A 14,963-nucleotide genomic window follows, 5' to 3' on the forward strand; every position below is an offset into this window, starting at 1 on the left:
TGTAGGAGACAGATAAAGTATTGGAAGTAGTATAATTGTGAGCATCTAGATACAATCCATTGTAATTTGTGGAATGGTAAAAATGTTTATCATTGATCCACAAAATTACTTTGTATGGATGTTCTGAGCCAAATTTCCTGAAAAGTGTTGGCTTCAATCTCAGCAGCCATTAGTGCTTAAGGTCAACAACGTTTTGCAGAGCTCTGAAATGTTATCAACCTGTGCTGTGTCAGGTCCTTCCATTCATAACTCATGTTGACAGGCTAGTACAAACCTCCCATGAAAATAGTGAAGGGATGTGACAGCTGTACCTCCCTGGCTTGGCTGCCTTTCAAACACTGACTTACACATTCTAAAACTGTAAAGAAATTAACAATGATTTTCTAAAGAATTTTTTCAAAAATATTAAAATGATAAAGCAATTTGAATGTAAAGACTTCTAAAATATTCAATTATAGTAAGAATTTAATAAGTTAAGTCAATTAATAAAATCTAAACATACTGATACTTTAATCTCTGCTAGTCATTCCTTTCCATCGAAGTCAAATGTCTAACTGGCACAAATATGTTAGAGTGGATTCCTTATCTTAGGTTTTAGGGCATGTTGCAGACCGCAGCCTTGAAGAGCTACAAGTTGAGATATTACCAGCAGGTTCTGGCCTTTGCACTTGTTCAGAATGGTATTTGCTTCTATTGTAAGTTCTACCATACATCACCTCTACTGTAAATTCATGTATGTTACCCAGTGGAGGTATCAGAGGCTGAGATACATGTTAGCTAGATGTAGATGTGTGTTTATCATATATTATATCTACAGTCATTTCTAGAACAAATTCCCAAACATCTCCATATCAGGATCTGTAATAAAAACAGTAATCTACAAGTAAATCAGTAGGCACAGAAACAGAGTTAATGCTTAAGGTGACTTTTTGCCAAAGCTCTGAAATGCCATTGACCTGAAATGTTAACTCTGCTTCTCTTGCCATAGACGCTGCCTGAATTATTGAACTTTTCCTCTATTTTTTTTTAATTTTTAGTTCAGATGTTTACCATATGCAGTTTCTTTTCTTTTGCTTTTGGCTTATTCTGTCTATGCACTTTAGAACCAATACCATAATGGCACTTATAACTTCTGTCAGTCTGACGGATACTCAGTTCATTCTGTGCAACCAACTGCATCATAATATCCAACATCTCTGCCCAGAGGATTGTGCATGCACTTTTCAATACAAGCATTAGAACCCAAATGTTAACCATTTCTAAAGATCTGAAGCAACAACAATGAAAAAAGTGTTTTCCACTCAATTTTTAAATCTAGTCCATACAATGTTCATTCTTTGCACAATGACAAAACTCCTGTGGATACATAGACTAATCGGTAGCCATTCCGCTTGTTCTTTCTTCAGTTTAAGATTGACTGTTCCTGTTTCTGGAAGAATTTCATAAACCTCTGTGATATAATGGGTCACAAGTTGATATCAGAGGTGAACCATACACACTTGGTGTTGCCTCAATTTACAAATCTTACATTTGATAAGACCAGAATAAGCACCACCCATAAAAGAACTATAAATTGTTGTCAAATTGTGACCTACCCACTCCCATCAAACACGGCCCTTTCCTTCCCTCATGCTCCCTGAACCTGCCTCAACCCAGCACTAATCCAGCACAATTTCCATCATTGAACAGGTGCTGGGGAACGAGAGTGGATTTGCAATCAACATGGGAACTCTGTTGGCAGAACAGTAGCAAGGATGACAACAAGTTTGGGACTTCTGTAGGAATTCTAGACTTGGTGATGGTATTGTGGATAAATGGTGACAATTAAAGTACTGGCATTCACCTCTGACAATTCTGACACATTTCTTAGATGTCTCCTTTCCATGCCATGTGAGGATATACAAAATTACGAGGAATATAGATAGGGTGAATGCAAGCAGACTTTTTTTGCTGAGGATGGGTGGAACTACAACTAGAAGTCATGGGTTAAGCTGAAAGGTGAAAAGCTAGGGGGAATATGAAGGGAAACTTCTTCACTCAGAGGGTTGTGAGAGTGTGGAATGAGCTGCCAGTGCAAGTTGTGCGTGCGAGCTCAATTTCAACATTTAAGAGAAGTTTGAATAGTTACATGGATGGTAGGGATATGGAGGGCTATGGTCCTGGTGCAGGTCGATGGGAGTCAGAGGTTTAAATGGACTAAACCCAAAGGACCTGTTTCTGTGCTGTACTTTTCTATGACTCTAAGTCCTAGTTTCTATAATCTCTGCTCATTGTCCCTGTACTTGGGATCTGTCAATTGTTGATTTGACAATTGGTTACCTGATATCATCATTTCTATTTTAATTGGTAACAATTTAGAAGAGCAATTAAAAGTTGTTAAATTAATTGTATTGTTTTTGTGCTCACAAAGCTGTTTACCACATACCTGGAAAAAAAATTCAACATGCTGTCTGGGTGTTTCTTCTCTAAGAACAGGATAAGTGTATTTTCCCATCATATCATAAATAGATTTCATGATGTCCAACATTTCCTGCAAACCGTGATTAAAAATAATACATTAAATAAAGCTTGCATATGTCAAAGTATTTCAGATTGATTACATTCAATATCAATACTATTGCGAGATTTTCATAGATGTCGTGTACAGAAGCCTTCGCCAGGTTTCTTTTTTGACATGTTATTAGTAATTCTGCACCACTCTCGAACTCTTCTTCCTGGGTTGCTACTTATTTCTAATGACGGTTCATGTCCTGGAGGGGTGTCAGTCACCCAGAGAGAGCACTCGTGTCAGGGATAAAATATATATTTAGTATCTGTGGGGATGTTAGGCTTCAGGCATTCATTGTCACACCGCATGAGCAGAGTGCTGAAGCTACAATCCTCACCGCAGTACAATCAGGAAAATTAGTAAATTGGTTTATTATTGCAACCTGTACAGAGGTAAACTGAAAAAAATGTAGACTGTTCATACAGATCAATTCATTACAATATTGCATTAAAGTAGGTTAAACAATAACAGTTACAGAGAAAGTGCACTACAGATGAACAGTAAGGTGTAAGGTCATAACAAGATAGCTTGTGAGGTCAAGAGAACATCTTATAATTCTAAAGAACTGTTCCATTAACAGTCTTATAATAGAAGCCATCTTTGAGCTTGGAGGTGTGTGTCTGCCAGACTTATTTGGAGCGAAGATGCTAGTGAGCTTTCTTGGCAGTGGTGTCAATGTATTGGACCAGGCTATTGGTGACATTCACACTTAGGAACTTGAAGCTCTTATCCCTTTTAACTTCAGCACTGTTGATGCAAACAGGAGCATATGCACCACGCCATTCCCTCCCCCTTTCCTGAAGCCAATGAACAGGTCTTTTGTTTTGCAGATATTGAGAGAAAGGTTGTTGTCATGACGCCATGTCACTAAGCTCTCTATCTTCCTCCTGTACTCCAACTCAATATGATTTGAGATAAGACCCACTACAGTAGAGTCACCTGCAAACTGTAAATGGGGTTGGAACATAATCTGATTACATAAAAGTAAGTGTATAGTGAGTAGAAAAGGGGCAGATGATGCGGCCCTGTAGGGGAGCCAGAGTAGAGGATAATCATGGCAGAGGTGTTGCTGTCTATAATTACTGATTGCAATTTACAGTGAGGGGGAATCCAGCCTTTCATCTGATTGTGATAAACCATCTGTCACTTCTAAGTTGAGCAAAAGATGATAAGGCTTCAGTTATATCCAAGGGGGTTACATGTTCTAAAGGAGTGTTAGTGGAAATAGAAGTCACTGGGGGGCAGTCAAGATTCTTGGGGGGGGGGAATGGCGGTGGCAGCACCCTAACTTGAGGTATGATACCTGACCACCTGACCAACTATGTCAACATCTGATAGGCATTCCCAGTTCGTGTTAATTTTTTTATTTTACTTTTGCCTAGTTAATGATTGATAAATACATGCAGTGTGACTGAAGTCTGAAGGTTTTGAAGGTTGTAAAGACTTAAAGTCTAATCCTGCGAAGATACAGAACCTACAGAAAGTGCATCAATATGACGTTACATACCTGGAATATGGTTTTATTCCATTCCCATCAGTGACACCCCATGTGCCTTATTTGTGATAATGTACTATCTAATGAAGCCATGAAACCATCAAAATTGCAGGAACACTTCTGTAAAAGACACTTTTACACTTCTGTGTAAAAGACACTTCTGTAAAAAACACTTTCTGTAAAAGGCTACTTGTGGTGTTACTCAGTTCCAGAAGATGAAAGAAGTATTTGAAAAGTGTTGCATACTCAAGTCATTTGCCAAGAAAGCTAAAAATGACCTTGATAGTGGTTTCATTGCTTCTTATAACATCTCTAAAATGATGGAAAAAAGTGCGGAAGATCTCATACAATTCACAAAAGATTAATAATGCCTGCTGTATCAGAAGTGTTCACCACTGTTATCAAAATAGATAGCAGTATTTTAAAATCAATTACTCTGAGTAATAACTCTGTAGCTCATCGTATTGACAAATTGAGTGAAGGCTTTGAGTATCAACTATGCACAGAGCTACATCTGGATGAGTCAGCTGCACAAGACAACAAGGCATTGGAAATGGCATATGTATGTTTTTCTTCAAAAATGGAAACATTTTTCCACTCTCTTTTGTAAAAAGAGAAGAAGAAATATCAATGGAGAATCAATCTACAGCATGCTTAAAATATATATTGAGGATAAAAGTATTCATTTAGAAACATGATTTCTTGTGCAACTGATAGAGCAGTTGACAGGTCACCATGCTGGTTTAGTGGCACTTATAAAAAAAGACGTTCCAAGTCTGTCCATTGTGTACTTCACTGTCAGCATCTCACAGTCAAAAACCTCAGCCAGTAAATTTCTCCAAGCATGACTCTTGTAATACCTGCTATCGGCAAAATTAATGCTCATCCATTAAATAGCAGAAAATGTTGCCAGTTCTATAACATAGAAACATAGAAAACCTACAGCACAATACAGGCCCTTCAGCCCACAATACTGTGCCAAACCTGTACTTAATTTAGAAATTACCTAGGGGTACCCATAGCCCTCTATGTTTCTAAGCTTGATGTACCTATCCAGGAGTCTCTTAAAAGACCCTATTGTACTGCCTCCACCACCATCACTGGCAGCCTATTCCACAAACTCACCACACTCTGCATAAAAACACACGATCAATGCCTCACATCGTCTTATACACCCTTATCAAGTCACCTCTCATCCTCTGTTGCTCCAAGGAGAAAAGGCTGAGTTTTCTCCTAGTCTCATAAGGCATGCTCCCCAATCCAGGCAACATTCTTGTAAATCTCCTCTGCACTCCTTCTCTAGTTTCTAGATCCTTCTGGTAGTGAGGTGACCAGAACTGAGCACAGAACTCCAAGTTAGGTCTGACTAGGGTCCTATATAGCTTCAACATTACCTCTCGGCTCTTATACTCAAACCCACGGTTGATAAAGGCCATTGCACGTATGCCTTTTTAACCACAGAATCAACCTGGGCAGCAGCTTTGACTGTCCTATGGACTCAGACCTCAAGATCCCTCTGATCCTCCATACTGCCAAGAGTCTTATCATTAATATTATATTCTGCCATCATATTTGACCTACCAAAATGAACCACGTCACACTTACCTGGGTTGAACTCCATTTGCCACTTTTCAATCCAGCTTTGCATCCTATCGATGTCCCGCTGTAACCTCTGACAGCCCTCCACACTATCCACAACACTTCCAAACTGTGTCATCAGCAAATTTACTAACCTATCCCTCCACTTCCACATGCAGGTCATTTATAAAAATCACAAAGAGACGGGGTCCTAGAACAGATCCCTGAGGCACACCACTAGTCACTGACCTCCATGCAGAATATGACATGTCTACAACCACTCTTTACCTTCTGTGGGCAAGCCAGTTCTGGATCCACAAAGCAATGTCCCCTTGGATCCCATGCCTCATTACTTTCTCAATAAGCCTTGCATGGGGTACCTTATCAAATGCCTTGCTGAAATCCATATACACTACATCTACAGCTCTACCTTCATCAATGTGTTTAGTCACATCCTCAAAAAATTCAATCAGGCTTGTAAGGCACGACCTGCCTCTGACAAAGCAATGCTGATTATTCCTAATCATATTATGCCTCTCCAAACGTTCATAATTCCTGCCTCTCAAGATCTTTTCCATCAACTTACCAACCACTGAAGTAAGACTCACTGGTTTATTATTTCCTGGGCTATCTCCACTTTCTTTCTTGAATAAGGGAACAACATCTGCAACCGTCCAAACCTCCAGAACTTCTCTCGTCCCCATTGATGATGCAAAGATCATTGCCAGAGGTTCAGCAATCTCCTCCCTCATCTCCCACAGTAGCCTGGGGTAAAACTTGTCCGGTCCCAGAGATTTATCCAACTTGATGCTTTCCAAAAGTTCCAGCACATCCTCTTTCTTAATAGCTATATGCTCAAGCTTTTCAATCCGTTGTAAGTAATCCCTACAATTGCCAAGATCCTTTTCTGTAGAGAATACTGAAGCAAAGTATTCATTAACTATGTCTGCTATCTCTTCTGGTTCCATAAACACTTTCCCACAGTCATGCTTGATCAGCCTTATTCTCTCATATCTTATCCTCTTGCTCTTCACCTACTTGTAGAATGCCTTGGGGTTTACCTTAATCCTGTTCACCAAGGCCTTCTTATGGCCCCTTTCTGGCTTTCCTAATTTTATTTTTAATCTCCTTCCTGCTAGCCTTATAATCTCCTAGATCTCTATCATTACCTAGTTTTTTGAACCTTTTGTAAGCTTTTCTTCTTGACTGGATTTACAACAACCTTTGTACAGTATGGTTCTCGTACCCTACCATCCTTTCCCTGTCTCATTGTAATGTACCTATGCAGAATGCCACTCAAATATCCCCTGCACATTTGCCACATTTCTGCGGTACATTTCCCTGAGAACATCTGTTCCTAATTTATGCTTCCAAGTCCTGCCTGATAGCTTCATATTTCTCCTCACTCCAATTTAATGCTTTCCTAACTTATCTGTTCCTATTCCTCTCCAATGATGTGTTAAAGGAGACAGAATTGTGATATTATCTCCAAAATGCTCTCCCACTGAGAGACCTGACACCTGACCGGGTTCATTTCCCAATACCAAATCAAGTACAGTCTCTCCTCTTGTAGGCTTATCTACATATTGTGTCAGGAAACGTTCCTGAACGCACCTAAGTAAGTCCACTACATCTAAACCCCTTGCTCTAGGGAGATGCCAATCAATACTTGGGAAATTAAAATCTCCCAACACAATAACCCTGTTATTATTACACCTTTCCAGAATCTGTCTCCCTATCTGCTTCTCAATGTCCCTGTTACTATTGAGTGGTCTATAAAAAACAAAGAGTACAGTTCATTTATTGACCCCTTTCTGTTTCTAACTTCCACCCACAGAGACTCAGTAGACAATACCTCCATGACTTCCTCCTTTTCTGCAGCTCTGACACTACCTCTGATCAGTAATGCCACATCCCCACCTCTTTTGACTCCCTCCCTGTCCTTTCTGAAACATCTAAAGCCTGGCCCTCTACGTAACCAATATAATGAAGAGTTTGAACATTTGCTTCTTCACAATGAAGTGTGTTAGCTGTCAAAAGGCTGCTGCTTAAAATGTTTCTCTGATCTTTTTAACACTGTAGCTGAATTTTTGCTCGAAGTCGAGAAGAGCTTGAGAAACAAGATTGAACTTCTACATGGAGATATGGCATAACTAGCTGATCTGTATGATGAAATGAACATAATAAATATGAAATCGCATGGCAAAAAAATCAGTTTAATTAAATCAGGCAGAAAGTACAATGCCCACTTTTAATAGAAAATTGGAAATATGTAAGCATTGGGAGAAGAACGTACACAGTTTCCCTGCATGGAGATGATGGCACTCTCTTTCACAGAAGGTGATGTGCCAGAGTACTACTTACACCTGCAGCCACCAAAGAAAGATTTTCAGTATCAGTTCAAAGTTTTGAACGAGCTGAAAATTCTGGACTGGGTAATAAACCCATTTCGTGGCAAGGCGGAAAGACAGGAAGAGAACTTGCAGGAAGACATTACCAAAATTCAGAAAGATGAAGAAGCAAACATGCTTTTCAAAAATGTCAGCTTTTGTGGTATGTGGCTACACTGTCATACAAAGTTTCCTAGTCTTTGGAGAAGAGCAAAACTGCTCTTTATTGCCTTTCTAACCCCCCTACCTTGTTGAAAGAGGCTTCAGTGCAGTGACCACATACTCACAAAAAACAGGAACTGCTTGGACATTGTTGCGCATGGGGACTTCAGGTTTTTGCTGTCACAGCTTGAGCCAGATATTTCAACTCTTGCTCAAGCCATCAAGCTCAACGATCACATTGATATTGAAGCTGCTGTACAGAGCACAGGACTGTGTGTAGGATTAAAGTCAAATAAAAATTTAAAACAGAATCATCTTTCTCACGCTAGCATATCGTAGAAATGTTTTTACATCATGGGGATGCTGGGAAGTATATTGTGCTTAAGAGGGGCGTTGGCAAGTATGAAAAGGCTAAAAAGGGTTGGGAAGCACTGAGTTAGATGTAGAATACTTCTCAGTGAACAAATTGTACATGACTTGAGCTGCTCCCTGTTTCCTCTCTAAATATGAGCAGAATTCCCTTGACTGAAGAGGAGGGCCGTCCTAGTGTATGGGTGTGTATCAAGACTTGATCCAGAGGAAGGATCACACCTCAAAGCATAGACCACCCAGTTCCCTCCACAGATGCTGCATGACCTACCCAGGTCCTCCAGCATCTTGTTTATTCCTCCAGATTCCAGCATCTGCAGTCTCCTGTGTCACTTCAAAAGATCTCAACCGCTTTAAGTAGTGCCAAATTTCAAAAGTGTGGCTGAGTAGTCACCTAAAATTCCAGCAAAATCTCATTTGCAGAATGTGCATCATCAGTTCAGCCTCTGCATTAGGCCCCAGGTGAATAACAGCAAAATAAAACCTAAGCCAAACATTCATACAACATCCAGGGAATGAAGAGGAAGGTGCCAGTGATGAGCACCTTCCTCTTTAAATTACCCAAACAATAAAACAGTATACTGTATATCCATTACCAAGGAGGATTGTAAAAAATATAATAATACATCAATACATTTGAAGAATAGGCATGAAATTGACAGGTTAATTTTGTTATTAATAATATAGCATGATACATATTAAATAGCAAATAAAACTACATGATCTTTGTAAAAATGAATAGAGGTATCTGGGAGTACAGATGCATAATCAACAGAGGTAGAGATTGTTAATAATAACAATTTACAAACAAAGCACTGAGGTTAGTTTTTAGTGGGAATGAAATGAAAAGCAGAGAAATCAAACTTGCTCAGAAGTTAGAGGATTGTTGGAAATACTTCAAAATTGTTCTGGTCTTCAAATTTAAGAAGTATTTCTTGGCTATCATTCTCTGCTTTAAAAACACATGAATACTTGACCTCCACAGCTGCCTGTGGCAACAAATTCCACATATTCACCACCCTCGGGCGAAACAAATCTCTCCTCATCCCAGTTCTAAATGGACGTCTCTTTATACTGAGGTTGTCTCCTTTCGTCCAAGACTCCCCTACCATAGGAACCTCTTGAAGTGAATGCTAACATTGCATTTGCCTTCTTCACCACTGACTCAGGCTTCAAATTAACCTTTATGGACTCCCAAGTCCACTTGCACTTCAGATTTTTGTATTTTTTCTGTTTAGAAAATAATCTATATTTTTATTTCTTCTACCAAAGTGCATGAACATGTACTTCCCAACACTATTCATTTTGTCACTTCATTGCCCATTTTCCCAATCTGTCCAAGTTCTTCAGCAGCCTCCCTTCTTCCTCAACCCGAGCTGTCTCTCCACCTGTCTTTGTATCATCTGCAAACTTGGCCATAAACCATCAACTCCATCATTCAAATCATTAACATACAATGTAAGATGAAGCTGTCCCAACACTGACCCCCGCAGAACACTACTAATTACTGGCAACCAATTAGCCAAGGCTCCTTTTATTCCCACTGCTTGTCACCTGCCATTCAGCTGATGCTCTGTCCATGCTAGTATCTTTGCTGGGTTGTCATCTTGCTAAGCAGCTTCATGTGTGGCACTTATCAAAGGCCTTCTGAAAATCCAAGTACATAACATAACTCCTTTGTTTATTCTGCTTGTTCTTTCTTCAAAGAATTCAAACAGATTTGTCAGGCAAGATTTTTCCTTAAAAAACCATGCTGACTACAGCCTATCTTGGTGTCGTCTGCAAATTTGCTGATCCAGTTAACCACATTATCATCCAGATCGACAAAGGGCCCAGCATTGATCCCTGTGGCTCACCATTAGTCACAGACTTCCAGTCAGAAAGGCAACCCACTACTACCACTCTCTGGCTTCTCCCTCAAAGCCAGTGTCCCATCTAATTTACTAACCCATCCTGAATGCCGAGTGACTGAGTGTTCTTGACCAGCCTTCCATGTGGACAACATTCACAACCTTGCCTTCATCCACTTTCCTGGTAACTTCCTCGAAAAATTCTTTAAGATTGGTTAGACATGACCTTCCAAGGACAAAGTCAGGTTGACCATCCTTAATCAGTCCATGATTATCCAAATGCTTATATATCCGGTCCCTTAGAATACCTTCCAATAACTTTCCCACTACTGATGTCAGTGTCGCAAGCCTATAATTTCCTAGTTTCTGTTTAGAAACTTTTTTAAACAGCAGAACAACATTGGCTATCCTCCAATCCTTTTGTATCTCTCCTGTTGCTGAGAATGTTTTAAACATCTCTGCAAGGGCTCTGGCAATTTTTGCACTTGCCTGCCATGTGGTCTGAAAGAACACCATAAGGCCCTGAGGATTTATCCACTTTGGTTTGCCTCAGGGTAGCAAACATCTCCTCCTCTGTAATCTGTAAGGGTCCAAGACGTTGATGCCGCTTTGTCCCTCTTCTATAGACTCTGTATCTGTCTCCTGAGTAAAGACAGATGCAAAAATGCATTTAAGATCTCTCCCATCTGTTTTGGCTCCACACATGGATTACCATTCTGGTCTTCCAGAGGATCAATTTTGTCCCTTGCAATCATTTTGCTCTTAACTTATCTATAGAATCCCTTGGGATTCTCCTTCACCCTGTCTGCTAGAGCAATTCTTTAGCCTCCTTAATTTCTTTCTTAAGTTCTCTTGCATTTCTTGTACTCTGTAAGTACCTAACTCCCTGAACTGCCTATGCAGAGCATCATCTCTTGTCCTACCCATGTCATTGGTAACTAAATGGACCATGACCTCTAGCTGTTTTCAAAACTTCCAATGTCGAGGTTCGTCACTGGTCAAAGCTCTCACTTCTGGTGTCCTCTTTGAATTGTTGACTTGCACACATTCACATTTCATCTTTCCCCCCATATGGATTTTTTAGTTGCCTTTTGTTGGTTTTTTAAGGTTTCCCAACCATTTAATTTCCCACCAATTTTTGTTCTATAATATACTCTCTCTTTTGTTTTTATGCCGGCGTTGACTTCTCTTATCTGCCATTGTCGTGTTATCATGCCTTTAGAATACTTCTTCTTTGGGATGTATCTATCCTGTGTCTTGCGAATTGCTCCCAGAAACTCCAGCCATTGCTGCTCTGCCGTCATCCCTGCTAGTGCCCCCTTCCAATCGGCTTTGGCCAGCTCCTCTCTCCAGCCTCTGTAATTCCCTTTACTCCACTGTAATACTGACACAACTGACTTTAGCTTCCCCTTCTCAAATTGCAGGGTGAATTCTATTGTATTATGATCACTGCTTCCTAAGAGTTCCTTTACCTGAAACTTCCAAATCAAATCCAGTTCATTACAGAACACCCAATCCTGAATAGCTGATCCCCTTGTGGGTTTAACTGCACAAGCTGCTCTGAAAAGTCCTCTTGTGGGCATTCTACAAATTCTCTGTCTTGGGATCCAGCACCAACCTAATTTTCCCACTCTACCTGCATGTTGGAATCTCTCACGACTATCGTAACATTGCTGTTTTGCCATGCCTTTTCTATCTCCCATTGTAATTTCTAGCCCACATCCTGGCTGCTGTTCGGAGGTCTGTATATAACTCCCATCTTCTGATCCTATATCATCTCATTCTAAGGACTTAAATTCACTTTTTACCAACAGAGCCACCCCCACCCCTTATGCCTAGCTGCCCGTCCTTTAGATACAATGTGTATCCTTGGATGTTAGGCTCCCAAATACAATCTTTTTTCAGTCATGACTCAATGATGTTCACAACATCATACCTGCCAGTCTCTAACTTCACTACATAATCAGCTACCTTATTCCATATAAAGATGGAAGATGTATGTGGCTTTTATGCACGTTGACACAATAAATGTCAGTAAATAGGGGTTCTGATCCAAAATGATGACCAATCATTTGTATGCATAGATGCTGCCTGACTCATCAAGTTTCCAACACTTTGCGTAAGTGTGGCGACAGTTGAATATGAATGAGAACTGGCAAAGCATAGATTTGGGATGAGGGGGAAAAGGTCTGAGTGGCATCATTTTCATCCAAAGGGTGGTGAGTATCTGGAATGAGCTGCCAGAGGAAGTTATTGAGGCAGGTACAACAGTATAATTTAAGAAACAATTGAATGGGTAGATGGAAGGGGTGAAACCTGGAGAGATATGAATAAAAATGCATGAAAATAGGATATGTTAGGTGGACAACAAGATTGGCAGGTTGGGTTGATTGTCTTGTATCCATGATTTATTGCTTGATAATGCTATGAAAATTAAACTACAATAAACTATTTTACTTTGAATGCTCATTTTGCTTCTTAAGTTTTTCCTCATAGTCAACGAGGTCTTGACTTCACTAAATCTCTATCTTGTTCTAGCTTATTGAATTATCCTCCCCCTGGTTCTTCAGGTATAACTGCAGACCAGAGGCCGCCTGTCCTGGGGGTTGGTAAGGGTGTGTGTGTGTGTGTGTGTGTGTGTGTGTGTGTGTGTGTGTGTGTGTGTGTGTGTGTGTGTGTGTGTGTGTGTGTGTGTGTGTGTGTGTGTGTGTGTGTGTGTGTGTGTGTGTGTGTGAACATTGTGGGCTGCTTTCAGCACATATTTGAGTATGTTAACACAAACACCGTATGGTTTGGTGTACATGCAAAATATAAATCTGAATCTGATATGATCCAGTATTTAGGATTCTCACTTGTTCTTTCATGAATATTGACAGTGTTACCTGCAGAAACCATGTAATCATTTTTCAACTTATTTAATATTATGTCAAAGCAACTTTTTGAGGAATAAAAGAAAAACAGTTTGTTCCAATCTAACTGCAGTATTCTGAATGTTTTTTTTTTGCTGATGGATGATTGCTTAAAAGCACTTAGCTTGAAGTTGTTCTGTTCTCATATTACCACTGGCATGATATATATTGTACAGGTCTTATCTTTCATTATTTTCATTGGTTTCAATATTCTGCAGATTTCCTTTGTGGTTTCCAGCTCTGAAAAATTCTTGCTAGAACTTGTTTTAAAATACTTGACATTATACTTATGAAAGGCAAAGATATTTTTTTTTCTGAAAATTGAACTATTTATTTAACCATGTGATGGACAATTGATATTTCAACTGTAGCAATACTTTGTTCCTGTCTCACTGCAGATCTTGTATTTAGCCTTGGAATCTTAAATCTTCAGAAATCAAATTCTGTGAACTGCAGTTCAACATAACACCCAAGATGCTCAGGGATCTCGGTAGGTCAGGTTGCATCTATGGAAATGAATAAACAGTGGACTGCAATTGTGTTTGCATCTCATATCAGATGAAAAGAGATGGTCATAGGCCACCACTTCCCTGCCCACCACAATTAAATATTATCAAGAGAAGATCTTAGTTATCAAACTATTTTCACATTAACACAGTGTTTGCAAAATTGAGACGTAGATGCATCAGTTTATAGCTCCTGCAACAGTAAAAGCAAGTCCTTGAAGTGAACTGAGAACAGGAGGAAGATTAAAAAGTGTGTTTTGGTTGAAACCTCTCAGACTTCATTCTTCTTGCATTCCACCATCTTTTGTAACTGGGTGGTAGGGTGGGGATACATCTATATCAAAGGAAGTGTAACATTCTCCTTCTTTCCATTAGCCTGTGGGTCACTCTTGGGCAAGGTGCTTAGCCCCCTGATTAGGGTTGCATGAAACCATGGGAACAGGTGGTGGATACACATGGGAGCAGCTGATACATATGGTTATGCGACCACAGATGCCAGGCAGACACTCTCTGCAGAGAAGGCTGGGGTCACCCGCCTTGTAAAGACTCTGCCCAGAAGAAGACAATGACAAACCACTTCTGTAGAAAACTTTGCCAAGAACAATCATGATCAAGGGACGATGATCACCTACGTCATATGACACGGCACAAAATGGTGGTGTCAACTTTTGCATGGAGTGGTTTGATCCTGCCTGCACTGTGCATTGCCTTACCAATAAGAGTATAGAGAAGAGGTAAATGGATGTGGCATCTCCCCAATATAAAAAACATTACTACAGATGTTGTAGTCACATGACATTATTGTTTTTGAACTGTATATTTAATTAGAAGATTACTGAAATCCTGATCCAAACACCAAACATAAGAAAATGTTTAATGGCATACTGATTTGTATTAATTAGCATTTCCTCTACCTCTGATGTTTATTTGTTTTTGCTTAGAAACAAGTATTGTTTAAGTGAAATTCAAATTAATTAAAGGTGATTATGGAGATCCACAGTAAAGATGCACTGCTGCTTTAAGGGCGGAAAAGGGAGACATTGAGGCTTGTACTTCATAAAAGAAATACTATACAAAAGTCAAATTAACTCCCAAAGTAACAGCTTTTGTGATTGTTGGAGCAAATTTTGGGTTTAGGACATTAACATTTAGCAAT

The 14,963-nt window shown here is 39.7% G+C and overlaps 1 protein-coding gene across 3 annotated transcripts in view; it reads right to left on the bottom strand.

The window, feature by feature from the left end:
- kcnip4a (potassium voltage-gated channel interacting protein 4a) overlaps positions 1-14,963 on the bottom strand; it is a 283,163-nt gene that overhangs the window by 1,717 nt on the left and 266,483 nt on the right. For all 3 annotated transcript variants that reach the window (XM_059988950.1, XM_059988948.1, XM_059988949.1), the window contains exon 6: positions 2,426-2,530. In XM_059988950.1, the coding sequence (XP_059844933.1) occupies positions 2,426-2,530 (105 nt within the window). The remainder of the gene's footprint in view (positions 1-2,425; positions 2,531-14,963) is intronic.

The sequence above is a fragment of the Hypanus sabinus genome, chromosome 14 (assembly GCF_030144855.1).
Source record: "Hypanus sabinus isolate sHypSab1 chromosome 14, sHypSab1.hap1, whole genome shotgun sequence".
Lineage (NCBI taxonomy): Eukaryota > Metazoa > Chordata > Chondrichthyes > Myliobatiformes > Dasyatidae > Hypanus > Hypanus sabinus.